Below are 27,398 nucleotides of genomic sequence, written 5' to 3'. Positions count from 1 at the left end.
AATGTTAAGAACAATTTTGTTTTTCCATAGCATTTTTCTCCTTCCTGGTTCTGTGATAACATTCAGGCTTTTTGTGCTCTCTTTCCCAGGAAAAGTATGTATGTCAGGTCTGAAAGCAGAAAGCTCTTGCAGACACTTCCCTTTCTCGCTTTTATTTATTTATTTATTTATGAGATGGAGTCTCACTCTGTTGCCTAGGCCAGAGTGTAGTGCTACGATCTTGGCTCACTGCAACCTCCGCCTCCTGGGTTCAAGCAATTCTCCTGCCTCGACCTCCCGAGTAGCTGGGACTTCAGGCACACGCTGCCACGCCCAGCTAATTTTTTTGTATTTTAGTAGAGATGGGATTTCACTGTGTTGCCCAGGCTGGTCTCGAACTCCTGAGGTCAGGCAATCCACCTGCCTTGGCCTTCCAAAATGCTGGGATTACAGGCGTGAGCCACCGCACCCAGCCTCTGGTTTTTATTTTTATGAAGACTGAGCTTCCAGAATCTGTTGTGCAGGAAGAGGAGAGAGGCAGGGGTTGAAAGGCAACAGAAGTTGGCCAGTACCTTCAGTAGCAGAGGTTCCCAGAGTTTCACTCCCTTCCTTCTACCTCCTTTCCTGCCCACACACATGATGTGTCCTCAGTCACCTCTTTGGAACCTCTGTTTCCATGGAGTAGAATTTGAAACTCACTGCTCTAGATCAATCAATCCTCAGGTCTTCTGAGTTGAGGAACATAGGGGAATGGTAGAGTCGAAGTTCAGGAGCTTCAAATACAGACTACCATGTTTCTCTTTTGCATGTATAGGGGATAAAGGGAAGAGCAGAATTACAGGTGATTGGAACTTTCTTAGCCTGGAAGTATAGAAGAATACTGATACCAGTCATGAATTAAGTATTGGCAGGGAGTGGGGGATAATTCGTTTCATTTCTGGAATGCTAAATTTGAGGTTACAGTACAGCATTCTACACAAGGTAGCCTGTAAGCAGCTGGAGAGATGGCAATGTCACACAGATGAAAACATCAGTTGTAGGTAAGAGACTCCAGCAATTGTTAAAGAAGTGAGCCCAGAGATAAGAGAGCCAGGGCTGGGGACAGAGCCCTCACCACATCCTGCTCAAAGGTTGCAAACTGGAGGCCCACCTGCCACATCCAGCCCACAGGGATGTTTTACTTAGTTCATGCATTATTTAAATTATTTTTAAATTGATGGCCAATTAAAGTTAAAAATTGAGAGTTTTAAGGAAATCTGGATTATGTCTTTCTGGAAAAAGGAAAACTTGGTAGTGTTGGGCCCACAATTCTCACGTGGTAGAAGCTGCATAGCCACTGCTGTCTTCAGATGGAACTGCCTCTGAGCAATCACAGTCCCTTCTAGTCAATTTCACCCACTAAATGGCAGCAAGAAGTGGCAAAGATTCTCCGCTTGACCAAACTCTAGCCAGGTTCCTCTGAGCCTTTGTTGAGTAGGCCTCAACCGTGGCCTATAAAGACTTGAACAAAACATGAACATAGCTTAACAGCTCAAGGTCACATTCCTGGGATGACCCTTACTTCCTTTAAAGTGGCTTCCTGAGAAAATTCAAGACTATAGAAAAGATACTGTTTGTTCCAACCAATACCTGAAGATAGGGTCCCTGTCTCCTAGGTTCTGTGGGAGTGCAGGAGCCTAATCTCCACAAGGATCAGTTAGCGAACCCAGATGGGTTCCATGTGGACCAACCCCCACTTCTTGCTTTTTGCCATTTTTCACTTCCCAGGCTCTACTGAGCTCCAGCTCATCCCCCTTTGTAGTTCTCTGTGCTCCCTTTAAAACATCTAGTTACCTCTGTACAAGTCAAAGTTGAGTTCTGTTGACTCTGGCTTATTTTCCCCATTGCAATAGTGTGTTATGTATTAAAATCTGTTGATACCACTTTAACTAGTGTCTGGCTTGTTTTATCTTTGACAGAAGGCAACTAGTCAACAGGAACCAATGAAGGTGTTAGGTTTCATTGTTGTTTTTTTTTTTTTTTTTGAGACGGAGTCTTGCTCTGTCGCCGAGACTGGAGTGCAGTGGCCGGATCTCCGGCTCACTGCAAGCTCCGCCTCCCGGGTTTACGCCATTCTCCTGCCTCAGCCTCCCGAGTAGCTGGGACTACAGGCACCCGCCACCTCGCCCGGCTATTTTTTTGTATTTTTTTACTAGAGACGGGGTTTCACCGGGTTAGCCAGGATGGTCTCGATCTCCTGACCTCGTGATCCGCCCGTCTCGGCCTCCCAAAGTGCTGGGATTACAGGCTTGAGCCACCGCGCCCGGCCAGGTTTCATTGTTGTTTTAAAGATAGGGTGGCTGAGCGTATTTGTTTCCCTTTTTTCTCCAGGGAAGCCAAGAAAAGGGAGAAATCAAAGATGGAATAAGACGGTGGCCATTGGTAAGATCCAGGTATTGGACAAAGTTGGAAAGAATTTTGAATGCAACTGAGAAATTAGTTTTTGAGAGGGAGAGTGCTGACTTTTTCTGCAATTGTAGATAAGGATGACAGGATATAGATATGATGAAGGAACCAGGTAAAGAATACTAGGACTGAAAGAGTGACAAAGTAAGACTCTACCTTCATTGATTAGACTGGACTAACAGACAGAGTGTAAAGCCAGCTGAAAGGTAAGCAGAAAAGAGTATTTCTCTTAAGGACATATTACATTTATAAAGTGTCACACAAACTCCTTCTTTGAGTTACCTAATTTTTTTTTTTTTTTTTTTGAGACAGGGTCTTGCTGTGTTACCCAGACTGGAGTGTAGTGGCATGACCATAGCTCAGTGTAGCCTTGGCTCCTAGGCTCAAGCGATCCTCCTGCCTCAGCCTCTGTAGTAGCTAGGACTGCAGGCACTCACCACCATGCCCGGCTAATTTTATTATTTTGTAGAGACAAGGTCTCTCTATGTTGCCCAGGTTGGTTTTAAACTCCTGGCTTCAAGCAATCCCCCTGCCTCAGCCTCCCAAAGTTCTGGGATTACAAGCACGAGCCATCATGCCTGGCCTACGGATTTCTTACTGAGAAAACCGATTCTACAAAGATCATAGACTATTAGAAACTGTTGCTTGAAATTATATCAGTAAGAATAAAACATTCCACTCTTACTTGGAGGACCTAAGACACAGAGAAGCAGCCTTGACTTCCAAGCCAGGTGAAGAGCTTTGGAAAAAGGGGTTTCTGAAGACAACCCTTCCCATCCATCTTAACTTTAGTATTCAAAGAAACAGAACCTGGGGTCCACTGTAGTCCAGACCTGATTTTTGTTTGTTTGTTTTTTTGAGATGTAGTTTCGCTCTCCTTGCCCAGGCTGGAGTGCAACCTCAGCCTCCCGGGTTCAAGTGATTCTCCTGCCTCAGCCTCCCGAATAGCTGGGATTACAGGCATGCACCATCATGCCCAGCTGCTTTTGTATTTTTAGTAGAGACAGGGTTTCTCCATGTTGGTCAGGCTGCTCTCAAACTCCCGACCTCAGGTAACCCGCCTGCCTCAGCCTCCCAAAGTGCTGGGATTACAGGCGTGAGCCACCACCCCTGGCCAGATCTGATGTTAATGCCTTTACTTGCAGCTCTGCCTTGCTTGGGGCCTCTCAAAACACTGCTTCATTGAAATGTTATCAGAACTCCACACCTCCCAGAAAGCCCCGGGTTAATTCCATCTATTCTTTTGTTTGGTGAGATGCTCTAAGGTTCCTTGAGCTTGAGCTCTTCTTCAAGGCAGTGGATTAATAAACCTGAATCTGTTGAACTCTGAATTGGTTTCTGGAGGTATTAGGATGATTGGGTGAGCACAGGGAGCCCTGGAGGTTTTCATAGTTCAATCCTTCGTTTTACAAACAGAAATTGGGGACCGGGGGAGGAGGTGTTACTGCAGTTCTTCCGCAGCACCTCAGAGCCACTTCCTCAGATCCACTTCCCCGTGGAATTTTTTGGTACTCATCTTCTAAAACTAGAAGGCAAAATCAGCTATGGAGTGGTTTTCCTTGGATATGTAATGCACAAATTTACCTAGGCCTTTTATAAAGACCATCTTTATGCTCCAGGTCAGTCATTCCTCCAGTATTGGGATTGATGAGTTCCGTATGTTCATTGCCGGCGAAGTGGCGGGAATTCGCTGAACTGCGTGGGGGCGGCGAGGGTGCGGGCTGGATACAAGGCACTGGGCAGATGAAGTGACAGAGATGCTGTGTGAGGGGGGCTGAGGGCGCTTCCCCCTCCTCACCCTGCTGTTCCACATTTCTTCAGCAACCTTCTTCATTCCTCAGGAAAATTTTCCTTTTTCTTTCTTATTCCTGTCTCCCTACATCCCACTCTCAGGAAAGAGTTACCCTTCATTGAAATCTTACTTTTTCTGGCAATGCGCTCTAAAAAGGTAGACCAGGAATGATTCCCGCCGCCAGAAAAAAATGAAAGCAACACTTCCTTTTAGGAATATAGTACTTTATGTTTTTAATTTTAAAGCTGGTCAAGTGACACAGCGGGAGTGGAGAAGAAACAAATCTCTGGCTGTCATCAACTAGTTGCAAACACCACCGCACCCGGACCAGCCTAGTGATTTATTTAAACAAACCACATTAAGTAGTTAAAGCAAACCCTTTCTCCCCCAAAGAAAAGAAAGCTAAGTACGTCTGCCTTAGCTCTGGGGGATTCTTCGGCGGCTGGGGATGGCGACTGGGAGCTGCCGCCCTGCGTCCCCAGGCACTTCTGCGAGACGGTCAGTGCTGTAAAATTTGAATCTGCGACTCCTGGCCAGGAGTGGTGGCGGAACCGGCGGCGCGGCAGCAGCGACCGGCTGCGAGCTCGGGCACGGATTGGTCGCCGTGCCTCCCGGCCCACCGCGCCGGCGCACTCCTCCACCCGCGCCGCCCAGTCGCCCAACGGCGGCCTCAAGAGTGATAGGGCAGCAGCCGGCCAGCCGGCCAGCGGACAGCGGAGCGGAGCGGGCGGACGGGTAGGCCCGATCTGCTCTTTGCGAGGAGGAAGAAGGTGGCCACTCTCCCGGCCCCCAGAACCTCCCCAGCCTCCGCAGCACGCCCAGGCCGTCGAGGGCGTCGCTGAGGAGCCGCCGACGCTCTCCCCGGTGCCGCCGCCGCCATGGCTGCCATGATGGATCGGAAGTGAGCCTTAGGGTAACGGCTGCCGGCGCCGGCTCTTCGAGTCCCGGCTCCCCGGCCGCCTCCGCCCGGGGAAGCGCTGCGCTGCGCAGCTGACTGCTGCCTCTCACGGCCCTAGCGACCCCAGGCCCTTAGCCCCGTCGCGCTCCCCGCAAGACTAAGCAGCCGGGAGTGGCTCCCGGCCGCCGGCCCCGGCTGCGAGAAAGATGGCGGACCTGGCCGAGTGCAACATCAAAGTGATGTGTCGCTTCAGACCTCTCAACGAGTCTGAGGTGAACCGCGGCGACAAGTACGTCGCCAAGTTTCAGGGAGAAGACACGGTCGTGATCGCGGTGAGTGACCCCCTCCGGCACCCCTCCTTCCGCTTCTTCGGGCCGGGCTGTGCAGAGAGTTTAGGGAAGTGGCAGGGTGCAGAATTGAAAGGGAGCAGCGGTGTCCCCAGCAATCCCCGGCGGGGTTTGCCGGTTCAGATAACCCAGTGGAGGAAGACTGCGCAGCTTCGCGTGCGTTCCGGGATCGCCCCCACCCCGGTCTTTGGCGCCGGGAGACGGGAGGCGCCCAGCCTCAGCCCTGGACACTCCCCCACCTGCGGCAACGGAGGAACGTCCGGGGAGCAATTTCAGTGCACGTTTGTCTGCGTTTCTGTGTGTGCAATTACGGATATTGGTGTTTTGGATTAACCCCAAATTTGCCATTCAGAAAATATGTAATGCTTATATAAAGTTCAGCTGGGGACATTGAGCTGTGAGACAAGCCGTATTATGCTTTAGTAAAGATACTTAGTTTTATAGAAACATAACCAGTCCTTGAACCGTGTTGTTTCCCCCTGGGAGAAGGAAAAAGCACCAAACAGCTACAAATATTATGTACACCTCAAACTTTCACCCACCACTTTTTGAGTGGTGAATGACTTTTCATGTTAACAATTACAAATGGTAAATGGATGATTGTAGAAAGAAATAGTTGAGCTTTTTTTTTTTTTTTTAATAAATCGGAATGATCAATTTTGTTTAATCTAGCAGACCTAGCCGACTTTGGTTGAGTCAGATAAGTGCTCCGAAAGACAAATCGCACTCTTGCTAGGTTTTATGGGATAACAGCCTAGGAAAAAGTATCAGCTTTTTGTTTTTATATCAAAGTATTATAAAAACAAGCTTATAAAAAAGATAAAAATTGACCAGTATTAGATTCATACTTCTGCAATTAAGGTCTATCTTGAAGAAAATTGATCTTTGGTAATCCCAAGAATAGTGAGATACTGTTTTTTTGTAATGTAAAACATAACTAGAGTTGAGTGATCATTTGAGACCAAAATGTGAGGGTGTTTTAAGGTCTGATCTCTGGCATTGAAAGGTCTGAGAAAATAGCACTCCTAGTTGAAGGAGATTAAAAATTAATTGTAAAGTATGGCATACGAAACAGTGAACTGTGACTAAATTATGTTCATCTTTCTTGGCAATGCTATGTAGTAGAACTAACTTTCTACATTGTTACCGTAGTATGAAATTTTAATATGTTAATTTTTCCTCTAATGTCATTCTGTAGTTAATAATTGTATGGGGCTATTTAATTTGGAAATAGGGCAGAGGTCACAGGAGATGGGACAAGGATGATTGAAAGCATTGACACTGAAGACAGACTAAAGTTCTTTAGGGTTTTGATGTGAAAGTTTCTCCAAAGTTCAGCTCCGAAAAATGAATGTCTTAGCTCCTTGGTAGGCCTTTGGCAAACAAGTCATTAGGCCACTAACAACTGCCAACTATTACTGTGTAAAGATTGTCAGGCCAGTTCTTTGTTAACAAGTGCACAAGAAAACCTCTTGTGTAAATGACATCATAGGTTGGCAGAGGCGGAGTAGGAGTAGTTAAGCGCAGTAATCCTTTTCCTTTAGGATGGTATATTTTACATATAGTCTGGAGGCTTGCAAGGCCTAGATTAGTTGTCACACTTGAGGCCATTAGTTTCTTAAGAGTTTTTGTAATTTACAGTACTCAGCTTCAGCAGTGGTTGGCACATAACAAACCTATTTTTCCTTTTACACTTGTCTTAAGAATGTCTTATTTCTTCAGATTTTGTGTTTACACAGATCTGTAGTTATCACTATGATTCTTTTTGTTGGAATGCTAAAATTTAGGATTCATAAAATGTATTAAGATTAGAAGGTAACCTTTGATGAGGCCCAGATATGACATAAACTATGAAGAAAGAACTAAAGGAAAATGAATAAAGGAAACATACATTTATTCTAGGTTTCCATTGGGAAAAAGTTGCTTATAAGTTCTGTTTCAAAATTTCAGTACTCTATATAAACGGTAATATTAGGAATAAATGTATAGGTTGTTGGTTTGTGAATCCATAATGAACAGTTAACCTTTAGGTAAACTGATAAGCATTTTAGTTGTTTTTTGGTTGGTTGATTTTTTTTTTGAGATTTTTTTGAGTTGAGTTTTGCTCTTGTTGCCCAGGCTGGAGTGCAGTGGGGTGATGTCAGCACACTGCAACCTCCGCCTCCCAAGTTCAAGCGACTCTACTGCTTCAGCTGCCTGATTAGCTGGGATTACAGGCACGTGCCACCACGCCCAGCTAATTTTTGTATTTTTAGCAGAGATGGGTTTCACCATGTTGGCCAGGGTGGTCTAGAACTCCTGACCTCAGGTGATCCACGTGCCTCGGCCTCCCAAAGTGCTGGGATCACAGGTGTGGGCCACTGTGCCTGGCCTGTTTTTGTTTGTTTGTTTGTTTGTTTTAAGTGTAAGCAAAAATACAACTAAATAACAGCTTTAAAAAATGAAAGGCAACATGTTTTGGTTCATTGTTTTCAGAAATAGTTTCTTGCCTATAGTAACGACATTAATTACTGAAGTCTCATTTTTGTTCAGTTTTTTAAATGAATTATTTCATTTTGTAAATGGTTATAAGAGCAGCCAGGAGGAGCGGAATTAGAAAATCTCTGGGTAAAATCTTCTCGGTTTATTTTTTTCATTTTACTGGTTTCTAATCCTGATTCGTAATGAACAGTTTAGGAGAGAATTGCTGCAATGCAGCATTTAAAACTCAATTCTTTAAAACGTGATTTAAGAACATTTTGTACACAATCTTCTATTTAGATCAAAATTGAAAGAGTAGTTTATGATGTTAGAAGCATAATCAGTGCTCATGGAGAAAGTAATTTTTAAGGATTCTGATTTTTCTTCTAACTTCAGTTTTTAATACTTTGTCTAAACTTTTTTCCTGCTACTCATGTAATCAGTGATTTTAATAGGACACCATGGCAGGCAAATCTTTCAATTTCATAGTGTTTCTCTGTATGCTGTACAGCCTTTAATACAGAATTTATTTTTAATTAAGTGCTTGGTGAAGTGTTATAAATGTAACATTGAATGAAATGAATTATTTTACGAAAGTCTATAAGTGATATAAACTATTTGCTTTAAATTAGAGAACTTGTTACCTGCAAAACAAGGACAAGGGAAACAGTTTATGTCTTTGAAATGAGCTTGCTGAAAACACCAGAAAAAAAAATGATAGAAAAAATTAGGAGCTTGCTAAAAATGCCAGGAAGAAAAATCAATAAAAAATTACACCTGTTTATGAACCATGAAAGTAGAATATGGTTATTTGCATCATTAAGTATCTTTACAAATCATTATTCCTTATATGGTACACTGTGAAGGCTTCCAAAAACAAGTTGTGGTAGTTCAGAGAAATTAGAAGAGAATAAAACTAATTAGTTAATCTTGCCCAGTTCCTTGCCTAAAGGAAAACAAGATTCTCCCTTTTCAAGTGAATGATTTGGTGTTTGGACCTTCTTGATTACCTTAAGAGGGAAAAATGAAAGGGAGGAGGGAAGGAACCATCATCACATACCTTTACAGTTGTGGAATGTTAGCCCACTATAGTGTCTAAGGAAAATCTAATATAATACACTCCCAAGTGATCTGAAATAATCAGCTATTCAGAATTCCAGAGAAAGATATATCCCTGCCAGAAGGGTGTCCTTCATAACCAAATTTGGTGTTCAGCCTGGTTGGTGCATACTCAAAACAGGAATCACTTCCCTTAAGAAACCTAAGGTATGCAGTCGAGATCAATTTACTCCTTTTTGATTTGTCCCCTTAAAGCGTCAGTCAGATGTGAATGCATCTTGTGACTTGGAGTTATTAGTAAAAATTGAAATCTGAAACTTCAAGGATCTTTGAAGATACATGGGATTAAAAGTTACATAATGTAGATTTCGAGGCTGAAACCAGGTTTGAAAAATACAGATGTTCAGATGAGTTTTTCTTTGTTTAATCTATTTGAAAAATAGAGATATGCCTTAATTATAGACCATTAGAAATAATCTTTATGTATCACAAAGTCAATTTTCATTCCAGGAAGCCAGAGTCAGTCATTAATTTATGGCTAGATCTTTAATTAAAACATTTGCCTTACTTAGTATTACAAAATCATAATTTGGATTTGCAGTCAAGATAAGAAGACTGTTTTGTCAACTTAATGCTAAGCACTTGAGTTAATTTTTATTGAACAATAACTTTTAGAAAGATAATCACTCCAGTCTCAATTATTTTTATGTTTGTGTGTTACCTTTTAATAGTTGCCATTTATATTATTTTAGTAAGGTTGTAATGGTAGTTTGTATATTTGCTTTGAGTTGGTAACAAGAGTAAGCAGCTTCAAAAAGTACTTTTGAGGCAGGCTTTACTACTAAAACTGTTTACTATTGTGAAGCTGTTTACATTATTGTCTGGCATATCTCTTGGTAAATGGTTTAGTAGCACTATTTTCTATTGATGTAAACATTGAGGCCAGGCATGGTGGGTCATGCCTGTAATCCCAGCACTTTGGGAGGCTGAGGCAGGTGGATCACTGGAGGTCAGTTTGAGACCATTCTGACCAACATGGCAAAACCTCATCTCTACTAAAAATACAAAAATTAGCCAGGTGTGGTGGCACGTGCCTGTGGTCCCAGCTACTCAGGAGACTGAGGCACGAGAATTACTTGAACCCAGGAAACAGAGATTGCAGTGAACTAAGATGGCGTCACTGCACTCCAGCCTGGGCAACAGAGTGAGACTGTTTTAAAAAAATATATATGTGTGTGTGTGTGCGTGCGCGCATATGTATATATGTAGATATATATAAAATTCAGCAGACATCACTAGATCACTTACATTAGATCCAAGTATACAGCTTAACTTAGTATTCAGGTTTTTGCCTGGCCTTATCCTCTATTACTCTTTGAACGCTACAGTCTGTGCTAATTATTTCTAAAATTGTGTTACTCATCTACAGTATTTCATATCTTTATAGTCACTAAATGAATGTCTGCTGAATAAATGAGGAGGGAAAATTATTTTTGCGTAGAAAAACTATTAGTATGGTTCATTTCTGGGTGGTGATTGTTACTTTGATTGTACTTAACATTTGTTTTCAGAATTGTTCACCATGAATATATCATGTGTCAGCAGTAAAATAATAGATTTCTTTTAGCCACACCTGTAGAATTGAATGTTATTTGTTTCAGTAGCATCTAAGAAAAGGATACGTTCACATATGTCATAACTAAAGAATAATCAGACATTGATGCCTATTTTAAATTGATGCCAAAGTGAGATCAGCTTATTATATCTGTCAGTAATGCTTTCAGCTTTAGAGGGAAAACCAACAGCTAATAGTGGCCTAAATAATAAGAGGATGTTTTTCTCACATAACAGAAAGCCTGAATATAGGTCCTTCATGGTTCCTCACTCTGTTATACTTTGTCATCCTTAGCTGTTGCTTTTCATCATTCTATTTGTCGTATTTGCAAGATGGATACTACAGCTCCAGGCATTCATTCCAGGAAGGAGAAAGGGCAGTTTCAGCTGAGATGGTCCTTTTTATCAGGATAACAACACCCTTCTCTGAGACCTCAAACAGACTACCACTTCGTATTATTCAGAGCTTGCTCATGTGACTACTAGTTGCAGGGAGACTAAGCTAGCAGGTATTTGGCTTTCCAGCCTATTGGGAGGTAGCAAGGGAAAGGGGAATTGGGAACAGCTTTAGGAGTGTCTGGTTCATTGTTACTTTTATTTCAGACTTTGAGGTGGGGATGTGGAGTGTAGTAGGTCTTTTTCAGCTAAGACCTAGAAAGTGTTTTCTAATGTTGAGGGCTTTTTCTGGGGTCATGATTGTTTTGTGTTTTAGGGACCAGCTTCCTTTCTTTCCTTTAGAAGAAACTAGAGAGCAGGCAGATACTTGCAAATACATAGAACCCCTTACCTCTTGTTTTCGGATACCTATTCTTTCTCCTAGATTATTAAATTGTTCCTGCAAGCATTTAAAGTTCCTCAGGTCTTACAAGTTTTTAAAACAAAAAAACAAAAAAAAAACTTTCTTAGACATATAGCAGATTTTCTGCTCCACTTGGTTACCTTCCATTCTTTTTCAATCCATTCCAATCTGACCTTTGTCATTGAGTACTTTTTAGTTTTGTCTTAGCCTCACAACTATGTTTGACATAATCACTCCCTCCTTGAAAAAAAAATTTTTTTTTTGACTTACATGGACACTACTGATTTTTTTTTTCAATACCTCTGTCTCCTCATACTATATAAGTGGTTCTCCAACAGTGGTCCATGGAGTCCCCAATATCATTTTTGGGGCCCGGAAGATCAGAGCTGTTTTCAGAATAAGATGATGTCTTTTTAACTGTTTTGATATTTGCATTTGATTCTTGCTCCTTGTACTTCAACTTAACAACTTCCCTTGGTGTCTTGCATTCTATACTATTCTTTCTGCCTTAGGATCTTTTAAGCATCCTCCCAATGCCTAGACTACTTTTCTACACGAAACCTTTTTCATCCTTCATGAGTAACACTGGAAAGAGTGATGATAAATTAGTTGCTGCTTATTCTTCCATTCTTAAATATTCTTTCTCCAAGCGTGTTTCCCTGATATTCTGCTTTCCCGTAGACTTAGGTTCTCCTCCTATATGCTCTCATTGCGCTTTCATAGCACTCAATTGTATGAGTCAGAATTCTGATCACTTAATTGTTTAATATTTGCCCCACTATTACTTATGCTCCACTAAAGCACAGAGGGAATCTGTCTTGGTTATCATTCTAGCATGTTATCTCACATTCCATAAGTATTTGTTAAATGAAAGAATGGTTGAAAAGCTGTTGCAGGACAGGCATGGTGTTTCACACCTGTAATCCCAGCACTTGGGGAGGCTGAGACAGGAGGATCTCTTGAGCCTAAAAGTTCAAGACTAGCCTGGGCAACATAGCATGGTGGCACATGCCTCTAGTCCCAGCTGCTCAGGAGGCTAAGGTGGGAGAATTTCTTGAGCTCAGAAGGTTGAGGCGGCAGTAAGCAGTGATTGTGCCACTGCACTCCAGCCTGGGTGACAGAACCGAGACCCTGTCTTTAAATAGGTATTTAAAAAAATAAAAATCACTCAGCAATATTTGGCTGCCATAGTAGTGCTAATTATAATTTACCGGGAATTACAATTGTGATTACTGGGCCCTGGGATTGCAGCAAAGACTAAAGACCATTCATGTTTTCCTGGAGTTTATTCTAATGGGTTTGTATATGGTGATGCCTAAGATCCTTTCCACTTCAAAGATTCAATGATATTAAATTATGCATACTAGGTATACTATTTTGAAGATTAAATATATGATGGCATCTGTAAAGGTTAGAAAGGTTCCTTTACCTTTAATTTGTATAGTTGAAACACTTTTTTGTTTTTCAGTCCAAGCCTTATGCATTTGATCGGGTGTTCCAGTCAAGCACATCCCAAGAGCAAGTGTATAATGATTGTGCAAAGAAGATTGTTAAAGGTAAATATATTTAACCTGCTGAGTTGTCTCAGCAATAAGTAAATAAGTTTGTGATCTTTTCTACTTATTCAACTTTCTCTTTTTCATTTTAATGCTCCTTTCTTCTAAGTTAATTGCAGAAGAAAGTTGTTTAAATAATAAAAAGGTCAAATACAATTAGTAAGTATTCTATTGCTGAAATTCCGTGATTATGTACAGTACCTAATTAAGGGTATTATGAGAACTATGTTACATACTTATTCTTGAGAGATGCATTTCTATTAGATATTCCTGGGAGAATTTCCAAGGTGGCAGTTCTAGAAAGAGAACAGCATGAGAATGAAAACAAAATGGCTAGACACATTTCTAAAAAGTAGTGGAAAATGGCAGTCTATCATTCTTCCATTCCATTGTTATTCCTTCCCCAAAGACTTACCTATATCCCTTGAAGAATTTAACAAGGGTTGCCAAGGGTGAGAAAAGTATGTGCATTCCAGTTAATACTGTAACTTATACAAGGATATGTATAATTTTACGTTTTCTAAAACCATTGAATTTTAAAGCTTAGAGAGTACTCATTGTTTATCTGGAGTTACTTCCAGTTACTGTAGAAATCTGTTTAATCAAAGGGATGACTATTACTTTGTGATATGATTTATTTCATTTTTTTACAGCTGTAGTTGTTAAAAACTGCTTCTTAGATTGAGGCAAAATCTGTGTTGTGGCATTCACCACATTTGAGGAGTTGAGATTCAGTATAAAAGTAGATGGATTAGGATAGCATAGGAGCACAGATGTTCATCCTAGTAGCAGGAGATAAAGTGGAGTTATAGAAGGTCTATAGATGTAAGGGAGGGAAAATGTGGATGTACTCATTATATCAATTCCATATTGTCTAATACAGGGAGGAGAGTCATCATGGAGATGAGGAAGGGGGAAGAAGTTCTAGGAAAAGGCATGAAATGGATGGATTCAGGCAGTGTGAGAGTATTGCCAGGCAGTATTAAGGGCCCACGTGAGGTTAGCTGCTGAAAGAGTTGAATTTTTGCCCATTTGGAGTTTTGCTAATTGAGTACAAAAGAGGGAAGTGGGGGACAAGAGAATTGAGGAAATAGTCAAAGGAGTGATTATAATGGTGGACCATGGGATCTAAGGTGGTTAAGTTACAGGCATAAGGATATGAGGGAGGCTGAAGGGCAGTGAAAAAAGGTGGTTACATTAGTGGGTTGTAGATCTCAGTGGGGTCAAAGATTTGTTGGAATCAGGGTACTGGATGGAGTAATAGAAGGTGAATACAGACAGTCCCTGACTTAGAACAACTTAAAATTGTTTGACTTTATGATGGTGGAAAAGCAATACACATTCATTAGAAACAATATTTCTAGTACCTGTACAACCATTCTGTTTTTCACTTTCAGTATAGTATTCAATAAATTATATGAACTATTTGACACTTTATTATAAAATAGGCTTTGTGTTAGATGGTTTTGCCGAATTGTAGGTCAATGTACGTGTTATGAGCACTTTTATTTTTTTTTTATTTTTATTTTTTTTTTGAGATGGAATCTCGCTCTGTCGCCCGGGCTGGAGTGCAGTGGCGCAATCTGGGCTCACTGCAAGCTCCGCCTCCTGGGTTCACGCCATTCTCCTGCCTCAGCCTCCCGAGTAGCTGGGACTACAGGCGCCCGCCACCTCGCCTGGCTACTTTTTGTATTTTTTTTTAGTAGAGACAGGGTTTCACCGTGTTAGCCAGGATGATCTCGATCTCCTGACCTCGTGATCTGCCCGTCTCGGCCTCCCAAAGTGCTGAGATTATAGGCTTGAGCCACCGCGCCCGGCCTATGAGCACTTTTAAAGTAGGCTGTGCTAAACCATGGTGTTTGGTAGGTTACGTGTGTTTGATGCATTTTCAGCTTAAGGTATTTTCAACTTACAATACATTTTTCAGGAAGTAGCCCCATTGTAAGTTGAGTATTATCTGTACTTGAAATTGAGATTATGGAAGCAATGCAGTTAGTAATGAAAGGTAAAGGAGTTGTCATGAAAGTAAAGAAAGGATAGTAAAGAAGTAAAGAAAGGATAAGGCCAGACATGGTAGGTCACACTTATAATTCCAGCACTTTGGGAGGCTGAGGTGGGAGGATTGCTTGAGGCCAGGAGTTTGAGACCAGCCTGGGCAACAGCGAGACCTCATCTCTGTTTTTAAAATAAAAATGAAAGAATAAGATTGCAGAAAATTTGGTTGAGGAGCTGAGAGGCCAGGGTATTTTAGTGGGATTATCTGCTACAGACTTTGAAACCACCAATACTGTTGTATTACAGCAGTAATGGTATTGGTGAGAGGGAGTGAACTGGGTACTGAAATCTTTGTAAAATGAAGGGGAATTAACACTTGTAATTGTGTAAATGACTGCAGCAAAGAGGAACAGGGTCATCATGTTGTAAGCATCATGTGGTTTTCCAGAGGGATCTGTCGTAGAACACAATTTCTTTGATTGAGACATACTTCTGTCTCATCAGTACAGTTTAAGATTACATTAGCTTTCTAACTAATAGAAAGTTACTGATTCGTGAATTCATGGGCAATTTGAATATACAGGTCTTTTTTATATCTCTTGCTGCCTACTTTAAACCCCACCCCATACTTGCACTTTGGAGAGCAAACCTTTAAGGCGCAGATTCCATTTTGTTCATTTTAGCTCTTAATCATATTTTGAGTTTTATTTTTATAATTATCTTACCGGGGGGGATCTAGTAAGTTGGCTGTCAGCACATTTGATAAGTCTATTAAAGTGTCAAAGGCATTGAAGTTTGAAAAATATGATTCTAAATCATTTATAAAGTGCTTAATGGGCCATGGTCCCTAGCTTAATCTTCTAAAATGAATAAGATTGTTGACAGTTATTTAAATCACACTGTTTGGGTATTCAGCCGACCTCAGAGCCTCTTACCTATACAGTTGGCTAGTCCTTAATTTGTCAACATACTCACAAGAAGATGATGAAAAACTTGAATCCTTTTATCAAGCGTTGGTGCATGAGTCTAGTATATGCCCAAAGTACCAATTGAATAACCATATCCAAACAGGAAATGAGGTTAGTTCAACCATAGTCTTTACTTAATGAAATTTTGGTATACTTATTTCATAATCTATTGCTTTTTGCATTTTGAAAATGTATGTAACATTTGTGTCTTCTATTACCTTTGTTCTCTTTGGGTTTTAAAACTAATCTACAGTAGCTGTGAGATTTTTATCCTTGGAATGTAATCCTCCTTAGTAACTAGAAACTTGGGTTCATTTGAAGCCATTCTTTTGCTATCATACTATCCACATCAACCTTAAAGTCTCTCTCAACACTGTTTATTCTGTTGTTCTGTTTTGAGGATCATATTTGTGGAAGATGGTAGTAAACAGAAATACCTCCATTATAATATCATCAGTTAATATTTTATGGTCTTTCCTAAGCAGCGCAGGTTCATTCATTCATTCATTCATTTTTTTTTCTGAATATGACTTTAAAAGTTCTTAGGGCCTTAGTTTTTATTTTGTTTTGGTTTTCTAAGAGTTATTTATCCTGGACTTTTATCTTTCTCATGCTGTTCTGATGAGTTCTCTCTCTCGTACATCCTTAGTTACATAATCTCTTAATAATAGGCTCATACTCAGAGTTTTTCAAAATCTATTGTTTTTTAAGTGGTACCTAACCTTTAGGAAAAGAAGAAGATGGAGTCTGTTGTCCTAACATTTAGGATATATGCATCTATTACTTTTCTTCTGCTTTATTACTATTTGCAGTTCTAAGGTGAAATTGTTAGCTTCCTGAAATTTCTCTTCTTTTCTCAAAATTTCAGTCCCTTCTTCATCTTGCTTTACTGTTTGGAACTGTGTTCAGGATAATAGTTCCCTTCTCTGTAATATGGTAAGAGTATAATCTTAGGAATCAGACAGTCCTAGATTGAATTCCAGGCTATGCCACTTTCTTGCTGTGTGACTTTTGGCAAGTTACCTAACCTTTCCAAATCTCAATTTTTTTTTCTGCAAAATAGGTACTAGGAGTTGTTAAACACAAAACGGGTATCAACTGCTAATTGTGGCCTCTGTCGTCGTCTTCTTCCTTTTTTTTTTTTTTTTTAATTGAGATGGAGTTTTGCTCTTGTTGCCCAGGCTGGACTGCAATGGCACGATCTCGGCTCACTGCAACCTCTGCCTCCTGGGTTCAAGCGATTCTCATGCCTCAGTCTCCTGAGTAGCTGGGATTACAGACATGCGCCACCACGTCCTGCTAATTTTTGTGTTGTTAGTAGAGACAGGGTTTCTCCATGTTGGTCAGGCCGGTCTTGAACTGCCAACCTCAGGTGATCTGCCCACCTTGGCCTCCCAAAGTGCTGGGATCACAGGCGTGAGCCACCATGCTCGGCATGTGTCCTCTGTCTTCTTAGAGGAAATTATTAATTCAATCAGTCATGGTTGTATTTGGGATAAACTCATAGTCTCAACTCTTTCTACTGTACAAAATTAGACTTCCAGCAAGTGTTAGAAGACAAGGTTTCTATCATAATCTCTTTCTTCTTTTTTTTTTTTTTTTTTTTTTTTTTTTTTGAGACGGAGTCTCACGCTGTTGCCCAGGTTGGAGTGCAGTGGCGCGATCTCGGCTCACTGCAAGCTCCGCCTCCCGGGTTCCCGCCATTCTCCTGCCTCAGCCTCCTGAGTAGCTGGGACTACAGGCGCCCGCCACCGCGCCCGGCTAATTTTTTGTATTTTTAGTAGAGACGGGGTTTCACTGTGGTCTCGATCTCTTGACCTTGTGATCCGCCCGCCTCGGCCTCCCAAAGTGCTGGGATTACAGGCTTGAGCCACCGCGCCCGGCCTCATAATCTCTTTCTTCTTCTATGCAACCTTTGTAATTTATGTCTATCACCTGGCCATGATTTCCTTTTATCTTCACCCAAGGGCTCTGTACCATTTTGGAGACAGAGACTGTGTGTAGTAGCTGGTGGGACTTGTCCTGGAGAAGGATATGAATGTGGCAGGGTTACCAGTAATACATGTATTTAAGGAGAAGGATGGCGTAGGGGTAGGTACCTAGGGAGGTGTGAGGACAGGAAAGCAATTAAATACATGGTAGGTTGTACTTGGGACAATCATTGTTAAACAGATTGGATGGGAAGCCATGGTTAGAAATTGTTGGTAGGCAAAGATCAGCAGAATGATGGGCCAGCTGGAATTTCTTTTGAGATAGAGATTTGATGAGCAAGTTGCCAGTAATGACCTGAAAGCAGATAGTACTCTCTGGGTCACTGACAAGTTCATTGAGATTGCACTCGCTCATAATTGTCTGGACAAGTTTATAATTTGATTATATATAGGGCTGTTACCATTCCCTATTTGTAGATTTGTTAGATACAATTGTTTCTTTTGAATAAGATTTATCCACTTGTATTCTCTTGAATTCCGAATCCGAGTGATTTGTTTCCCTTGTGTTAAGTAGTTATTTATTCAGTGCCCACTGTATGATAAGCATCTCATCAGGTCTTTGTAGATTTCCTGTTTTTTCCACCATGGCTTCCTGACATGAACTCACTGCCACTGTATTCACCTTTGGTTTTTCCAGATGTAGCCTGCCTTGTGTTTATTTTGGTTCCTCTGCTCCTTGAATATATAGTACAGTGGTTAAGAGCAGGTCTCTGGAGCCAAGTCTATTTGCATTTGCATCTCAACTTCATCTTACTAGCTGTGGAGTTACAGTCAAGTTTATTGAACCTCTCTGTGTCTCAGTTTTCTCATCTCATCAATAATGGTACAGTGCAGGCCAGGTGTGGTGGCTCACACCTGTAATCCTAGCACTTTGGGAGGCCGAGGCGGGTGGATCTCCTGAGGTCAGGAGTTGAAGACCAGCCTGGCCAACATGGTGAAGCCCCGTCTCTACAAAAAATACAAAAATTAGCTGGGCGTGGTAGCACACGCCTGTAATCCTAGATATTTGCGAGACTGAGGCAGGAGAATTGCTTGAACGTGGGAAGCAGAGGTTGCAGTAAGCCGAGATTGCGCCACTGCACTCCAGCCTGGGTGACGGAGCAAGAATGTCTCAAAAGCAAAAAGCAAATAGTACAGTGCAGGGGGTTTTGTGATGATTAAATATAATAATACATAAAAAATGGTTAGAACCTGACTCATTGTAAGCTCTCAGATGTTAATAGTAACTTCATATGATGACTTCTAATTCTCAGAGCTTTTCCCTAAGTAGTCATTTTGTTGGAGCGGCTGAAGTTCAGAGAGATAAAGCAACTTTTCTAAAACGTGATCTCACTAGCTAAATATTTAGCTGTTATCTCACTAGCTAAATAATGTTTTTTCTGTTGATAAAGTATGAAAGAAGTAATACTTATTGAGAGTTGTCCACCTCTGTTTCTCATAGGAATGACAAAAGTATATTAAAAAGGGTGAGGGAGGCTTTAGAAAGATGCTGTACATTGATGATGGTAATAAATATTCAGCAAGCATTTGAGTTCCTCTGGAGTACCAGGCACTGTGTTAGGAGTTAAACACAGTCCTGACCTTGAGGAGTTGACAGGCTGGTGAGTAAAGCAAACAAGTAAATTGACAGAATACTCATTGGTAAGTATTATGATTAAATGCAGATACTGTAAGAACACATAGGATGAGACTTTTACTCAGATATTTTGGGGGTGGGTTGTGGAATTGGTTTCGAGGAAGAAGTGAATGTGATACATGAAATAATTTTGCTTTCCTTCTGAAAAATGAAAAGATTTTGAAGGAAAGTTTCAAATGTTTGGAGTCTCTTAAAATCTTCTCAGGGAAGTAAGTAATGATGTCTTTTTTCTCGTTAATAAATGTTTCTGTAGGAAATCTATTATCTAGTTAGTTGTGCCCAATGTTGGGGTTTTTTTTTCTTTTAAAAATAATAAAAACAAGGATTGGCTTGCTTACTGGTTTACTTTTCACTGTTATATGCTGTTTCCAACAGAGGCGTCTCTTTTTATTTTGACTTCCTCTAGAATAGAATGTAATTTCATAGTACTTTTCTTGTTATCAAAAACAAAAAACAGGCCGGGCGCGGTGGCTCAAGCCTGTAATCCCAGCACTTTGGGAGGCCGAGACGGGCGGATCACGAGGTCAGGAGATCAAGACCATCCTGGCTAACGCGGTGAAACCCCGTCTCTACTAAAAAAAATACAAAAAACTAGCCGGGCAAGGTGGCGGGCGCCTGTAGTCCCAGCTACTCGGGAGGCTGAGGCAGGAGAATGGCGCAAACCCGGGAGGTGGAGCTTGCAGTGAGCTGAGATCCGGCCACTGCACTCCAGCCTGGGCGACAGAGCGAGACTCCGTCTCAAAAAAAAAAAAAAAAAAAAAAAAAAAAAAAACAAACAAACAAACAAAAAAAAAAACAAAATCCTCGAAAGCCAGAAATCAAAAGATTGCCTTTTTCCCCCCTTTGACCTAATAAAGGAATATATTTAAACGTTAATGTCAGAAGCTAGAAAAAAATTGAAAAAAAAATTCATAGGAGGGTCAGGTGCAGGGGCTTACTTAGGCCTGTAATCCCAGCACTTTGTGAGGCTTGAGGCAGGAGGGTTGTTTGAGCCCAGGAGTTTGAGACCAGCCTGGACAACATAGCAAGACCCTGTCTCTACAAAAAGTTTTTTAGAATTAACCAGGCATGGTGGCATGTGCCTCTCTAGTCCTGCCTACTTGAAGCTGAAGCAGGCAGCTTACTACACCCAGAAGGTCTGCAGTGACCAGTGAGCTATTTACTGTGCCATGGCACTCTGAACAGATGGGAGACCCTGTCTCATAACTTTTTTTTCCATAGAAACTTCTTGGTAATTGATTTTGATTTTTCATAGGAACTTCTTGGTAATTGATTTTGAGGTAGGACTGAGTGTTATACTTCGTGGGTAGGGTAAAGAGGAAGGTAGGGGTTTGTGAGGATTAGCTACTAATTAACCATCAATTAGTCTCGTTTCTAAAATCTCATCTGTATGTAAATTGACAGAAGACATTTTTCTTTTTGATCACATAAAGCTTTGGAATGTATAGTAATGACATTTGAGATACATGCTGATAGAAGAGATTCTTTATTATAAGCAATGGAATTTAAAATTTGTTTCTTAATTGACCACAGAAAGCAGTCTGGGTCCAGAAAAATTGCTTAGATGGATCATCACTAAGAAATTTACTATTGTTATATATTTATAACATATATGTATAACACACACACATATATAACATATATATTTTTATAACATATATATGTTATATATTTCCTTTAATGTCTTTATAAATCCTTTGTGTACTAAACTTTGATGGAGTCTTTCATATTAGCAGAAAGAAAATCTGAATCTTTCTTGCCACTCTTTCCACAAATAATTTTGGTAGTTTTTTTGAGAGAGTCTCACTCTGTCACCCAGGCTGGAGTGCAGTGGCTCCATCTCAGCTCACTGCAACCTCCTTCTCCTGGGTTCAAGCGATTCTTGTGCCTTAGTCTCTCGAGTTGCTAAAATTACAGGCATGTACCATCACATCCAGCTAATTTTTTTTTTTTTTTTTTTTTTGAGATGGCGTCTCACTCTGTCACCCAGACTGGAGTGCAGTGGCACAATCTTGGCTCACTGCAACCTCCGCCTGCCTGATTCAAGCAATTCTCCTGCCTCAGCCTCCCAAGTAGCTGGGACAACAGGTGTGCGCCACCAAGCCCAGCTAATTTTTTTGTATTTTTAGTAGAGGCGGGGTTTCACCATGCTGACCAGGCTTGAACTCTTGACCTCGTGATCCGCCTGCCTTGGCCTCCCAAAGTGCTGGGATTACAGGAGTGAGTTACTGCACCCAGCCACTCCCACAAATATTTTATTTTACAGAATTTAGTATGCAAGGATTAGGAAGAGGGTGTGTGTGTGTGTGTGTGTGTGTGTGTGTGTGTGTGTGTGTGTGTGTGTGTGTGTCTTTTAGGGTCTTTTATACCTCACTGAGAATAAACATCTGACATTTCCCTGTAACATTCTTTAAGTAATTTCTTTTTTAACCTTTTCTCCACCCTATCATCTTGTAGTTTAAGTAATTTCTTATGAATCTTTCTTAAGGAAGAAAATCCCCTGAATTATAAAGTCTCTTATTTTCTCATAGATGTACTTGAAGGATATAATGGAACAATATTTGCATATGGACAGACATCCTCTGGGAAGACGCACACAATGGAGGTAACATTTTATAATCTGTGCTTAGATGTAGTTTGCAATACATACAGCATTCATTCATTATTTGTGATACTGTTTCACCATGCATAAACATTTTAATTTACTCTTTATTGCCTTTTCTCATACAGATAATATGCATGTAACATCATGGTTGGAATCTAATCAGTTCCTGAGTTTAAATAGTAAGGGATACCTGTATTTGAGGTTATATTTGAGATTGTTTTATCAGTTAGCATAACCATAAAATAATGAACATTTTAGACAAGAATTTTCTATCACCCTGTTATATGGGAAATTTTGAATGCTTATGTGTTGTTGATTCTATTTAGTATAAATAACTTTTTCCTGTTCTCCTTGGCTCCTCCTTCCTCAAAATACCTCTTACTCTTCTCTGATAAGAATGTTGCCATAATTATCAGTGCTGCTGTTAATAATAGATGGGGACTCACTATAGCTTTGCTTCTAGAAAACAGCCTGTGATTTTCTGCCACTGCTAAAGAGCATCTGTTTTTATCATTTATTTGACTACTATATTAAGTAAATGACTGCTTTTAGTGTGATTCATATTACTGATTTTCATATTATAGAGAACAAGGACATCCTAGTATTTGCATGAATTTGCCTTGAAGTAGAAGGAGCAATGTAGAATTATGGAAAGAAACTAAAATCTTTTTTATTATGTTCATTTTACAATGAACATTTTACAAGCATGGATAATCTAAATCTAGTGATTAAATGAAGTGTTAAGATCTGTTGGTGACCCATGTGGTTGATGTACAGTACTATGTGTATGTGTAATAGTTGAATTGGATTTTTTAGGTATTTACAGAGCCGTTTCCACAAAATACAGTTCCCATCCTTTCTTGACTATAAGTTGTAGATTGAAACTCTTTGTTTTTACTTCATATTTTATAATTTGTCTAAGAAGTCTAGTTTTGTTTTTTGTTTAGGGTAAACTTCATGATCCAGAAGGCATGGGAATTATTCCAAGAATAGTGCAAGATATTTTTAATTATATTTACTCCATGGATGAAAATTTGGAATTTCATATTAAGGTAAATTCCTTGAGGAAAGTTTGTATTTTATTTTACAGCAAGAATACTGTTCTTAAAAAATAGTAAATGCTAGTTTCTTTAAAGTAATTTTAAAAATTATTTTTATGGAAAGGCATAGTTGAAAGATCATTCAGGTTAGTAAACTTGGATTCTTGTTCATCTGCCATTAGATGAACAGGAGTGTTAACTAACTTAAATGATTTAGTCTTTAGCCTCCTCCATAAAATAAAGGAGGTTGCTTTACTGCAGAACTTGAAAGTTTCTACTACACGAAACTATTCTAATTCGTTTTAGATGAAGATAATGTGAATTATGTCCAGTGAGAAGACTGCTTAAATAACTAAGCTAATTTGGTTAATTTATGTCTTCCCATTAGAATGTGAACTATGGCTGGTATGTTGATAACTGTTCTCCTAGTCTAAACAGTGCCTAGCACTTAGACCTCAATATGTGAGTAAGTTATTATATAATTTTAGTTGATTGATGTTTTTTTTAAATTTGCCCTTTAGGTTTCATATTTTGAAATATATTTGGATAAGATAAGGGACCTATTAGATGGTAAGTTAAATTCTTGCTAGTTAATCAGTTTTAAGTAGCATCTGTTAATTCCTTTTTAATAGTAGATATGAGACTATTTCTTTGTAACCTGTATGAAACTGTCTTAAGTTATTGGAAATAGAATTTTTTTTTCTTCTAAAGTTTTAGTTGAATACCTCTAAATAGAATAACTTGTTTAAAGCGATGTTTATGGGTACTTCTTAAGTAGTAATTAGAGCACTGGACTGGGAGTTACATAATCTGAGCCCTGAGTTCTAGTATTCTGTCAGCTCTCAATTAGATACGTTGTCCTTAGGCAAATCATTGAACCACTCCCGGTTAACGTTCTTGTTTATAAAATGTGGGTGGTATAGGTTGGAGTGGTCCTAAAATTCTATATTGTTACATTGGTTTCTATTTAGATCTCCTACTGTGTCTATAAGGTCTGCTTTAGAGCAATGTTTTAGCACTTTTTTTAGAGTTCAACTATTGCTGTTAGGCTGCTCAGAGAAGCCTATCAATTGAATTATTTCACATCCAGTGTTAGTTTTAGGAGAATGTTGCTAATATTTATTTTTCTTTTTCAGTTTCAAAGACCAACCTTTCAGTTCATGAAGACAAAAACCGAGTTCCCTATGTAAAGGTATTTATAGTACAGTTGTCTAGAAAAACCCTGTAATACTTTTTTTTTGAGACAGTCTCACTCTGTCTCCCAGGCTGGAGTGCAGTGGTGCAATCTTGGCTCACTGCAACCTCTGCCTTCCAGGTTCAAGCAATTCTCCTGCCTCTGCCTCTTGAGTAGCTGAGATTACAGGCGTGTGCCACCACGCCCAGCTAATTTTTGTATTTTTTGTAGAGACGGGATTTCACCATGTTTGCCAGACTGGTCTCAAACTTCTGATCTCCTGATCCATCCGCCTTATTTATTTATTTATTATACGGAGTCTCACTGTGTTGCTCAGGCTGGAGTGCAGTGGCTCACTGCAACCTCCACCTCCCAGGCTCAAGCAATTCTTCTGCCTCAGGCTCCCAAGTAGCTAGGATTGCAGGCATCTCCCACTGCGCCTGGCTAATTTTTATATTTTTATTAGAGACAGGGTTTCACTATGTTGGCCAGACATTAATGTATTTTTAAAAATTATTTCACAGGGGTGCACAGAGCGTTTTGTATGTAGTCCAGATGAAGTTATGGATACCATAGATGAAGGAAAATCCAACAGACATGTAGCAGTTACAAGTAAGTAGAAAATAACACCGGTTAGGATTTAAAACCAGCTTAAAATATCCTTATCCAGGTGATTAATTATAAGATTGCTTTAGGGAAATTGTTAAGAGGAAATCATGTTTATTTATATTTGTGTAATTTCCTTGCAGATATGAATGAACATAGCTCTAGGAGTCACAGTATATTTCTTATTAATGTAAAACAAGAGAACACACAAACGGAACAAAAGCTCAGTGGAAAACTTTATCTGGTTGATTTAGCTGGTAGTGAAAAGGTAAAGTCTTCATGTATTTTGATAAATATTTAAGCATCTTTGTAAACTTTAGTTTGAATTGGGAGTTATGCAGGATTCGTTGTTGCATCTTGAAAACTTATCAAATTGGATTTGGTAACCTGAGATTTGTAACTGCTGATACCATTGCTTTATGATGACATCAACTGAATAATCAGTTCCAAGTTACTGTTGTTTGACCATAGTCTAGTTCAACTCATAAATAGTTTCTGTGACTTAAGATGTGTTCATGGTGAGAACTTGTTCGGTGTATGTTGTTATAAACTTTATTAGGTATCCCTTTTCTAATTTTTGATATGTATTTTATCCATATTGGCCAGCGGGGTCCCTATTAAAACTGGTAACTGTCCATTAGTCTTTTCTGGTTTGGTTGGACTTGCTTCTTTCCTTTGGATGATTGTTTCATTATTACAATTCTATACAGTCTGATTCTTGTCTGTATCAAATTAAGTTTGAATGTTATAATAGGGACCTCTGTGACCATTTTTGCTGTTGTGCTAATTTTGTTTCTTCTGCTTAGAATGATACATCTGTTCTGTTCTGTTGTGAAGTCTTATACACATCTTTCAAAGATTATCTAATGTTGAGAATTCTCCTAAGTTGTTTCTTCAGCCAACATTGCTAATTTATTGGTCTGACCTATCTTTAACATAGATACTAGCTGGGCGTGGTGGCACAAGCCTGTAATCCCAGCTACTGGGCAGGCTGAGGCAGGAGAATTGCTTGAACCCAGGAGGCGGAGGTTGCAGTAAGCCGGAATTGAGCCACTGTACTCCAGCCTGGGTGACAGAGTGAGACTCAGTCTCAAAAAAAAAAAAAAAAGCCACACAACAAAGATATTTAGATACTTTATTTTATTTTTTTTAGAAGAAGCAGGTTTGCTTATATAATGAGTTTAAACTCAGTCTCTGTTTTCTAATAGTTACAACATCAACATTATGCATTAGCCAGTTTTAGAAGTTTCCTCTTTTCTAATGTAGCAAAGGGGACTAAGATTAATGAACTACAAATTTACATTTAAAGTGGTTATTTTCAAGAGTACCTACAAACTACAGATAAAATTTGATGTCTCTCTAATCAAACTCTTAAGAGTAGTACTCAAGAAATGGTGGTACCTAAGAGTAAATGCTTGGCAAATAAGATCATGAAGCTTTTCATGTTCTTTTTTCTTTTTACTGGTTGTTGATGACCTCTGAAAATTTTAGAAAATTTAAAGAAAATTTTTGTAATTTTGTTCCGTTCTTTTGAAATCTTATGTATAGGTTAGTAAAACTGGAGCTGAAGGTGCTGTGCTGGATGAAGCTAAAAACATTAACAAGTCACTTTCTGCTCTTGGAAATGTCATTTCTGCTTTGGCTGAGGGTAGTGTGAGTATACATGTCTTCTATCTCCCTGTTACCTTACGGGGCATTATTTAAATATAGGTGTATATGTGTGCATGGGTGTTAGAGAGGGAGAGAGAGAGATTCACTGTGTTTGAATCAGTATGTGTAAGTTAGTTGTCTTTTGGGAGTTTATAATATTGTATGTATATCCTAGTTCACATTTTAATATCAAATAGTTAACTGAAATAACCTTTTAATTTATTTAAAGTAGCATATTTTTATAACATTTTATTGTACAGAAACCCACTGGTCTTGTTTTCTTTCTTTGTTTTTGTATGCAGACATATGTTCCATATCGAGATAGTAAAATGACAAGAATCCTTCAAGATTCATTAGGTGGCAACTGTAGAACCACTATTGTAATTTGCTGCTCTCCATCATCATACAATGAATCTGAAACAAAATCTACACTCTTATTTGGCCAAAGGTTTGTTGTTAAGAAAGTACAAAACCTAAATGTAGATAGACCTTTTGTTTATAAAATGTAGGAAAATGTGAGCTGTTATTCCAACCTGTACATATTGTTTTGTGCTAGACACACTCAATTTGAATTGATGACAGATAATACAAGATGGGCCTGTTTTTGATACTGCTTGGTTTAAGTTTTAGTACACATTAAAGTCAGATGTAATTTTAGTCAAATTTATGTGACAAGCTGTAATTTGGTATTAAAGAAAATAAGCATTTGACTCAAATAATGATGTAAAAGCCTGGCAAACATAATCCTGTGTTAGGCCTGTAGACATGCATGACAGGTTAACAT

At 39.6% G+C, this 27,398-nt stretch overlaps 1 protein-coding gene across 1 annotated transcript in view; it reads left to right on the top strand.

Annotated features, from left to right (window-relative positions):
- The first annotated feature begins 4,868 nt into the window (after positions 1-4,868).
- Positions 4,869-27,398, top strand: part of KIF5B (kinesin family member 5B) — a 48,557-nt gene continuing 26,027 nt past the window's right edge. Inside the window, exons 1-10 of the mRNA XM_005564922.4 lie at positions 4,869-5,446; positions 12,862-12,949; positions 22,071-22,144; positions 23,092-23,196; positions 23,706-23,754; positions 24,321-24,376; positions 24,883-24,970; positions 25,108-25,232; positions 26,513-26,617; positions 26,917-27,062. Coding sequence (XP_005564979.1) covers positions 5,321-5,446; positions 12,862-12,949; positions 22,071-22,144; positions 23,092-23,196; positions 23,706-23,754; positions 24,321-24,376; positions 24,883-24,970; positions 25,108-25,232; positions 26,513-26,617; positions 26,917-27,062 — 962 coding nt within the window. The 5' untranslated portion in view covers positions 4,869-5,320. The remainder of the gene's footprint in view (positions 5,447-12,861; positions 12,950-22,070; positions 22,145-23,091; positions 23,197-23,705; positions 23,755-24,320; positions 24,377-24,882; positions 24,971-25,107; positions 25,233-26,512; positions 26,618-26,916; positions 27,063-27,398) is intronic.

Source organism: Macaca fascicularis, chromosome 9 (genome assembly GCF_037993035.2).
Source record: "Macaca fascicularis isolate 582-1 chromosome 9, T2T-MFA8v1.1".
Taxonomy (NCBI): domain Eukaryota; kingdom Metazoa; phylum Chordata; class Mammalia; order Primates; family Cercopithecidae; genus Macaca; species Macaca fascicularis.
The sequence above is the reverse complement of the archived record's forward strand: the minus strand, read 5'-3'. Positions and strand labels throughout refer to the sequence as shown.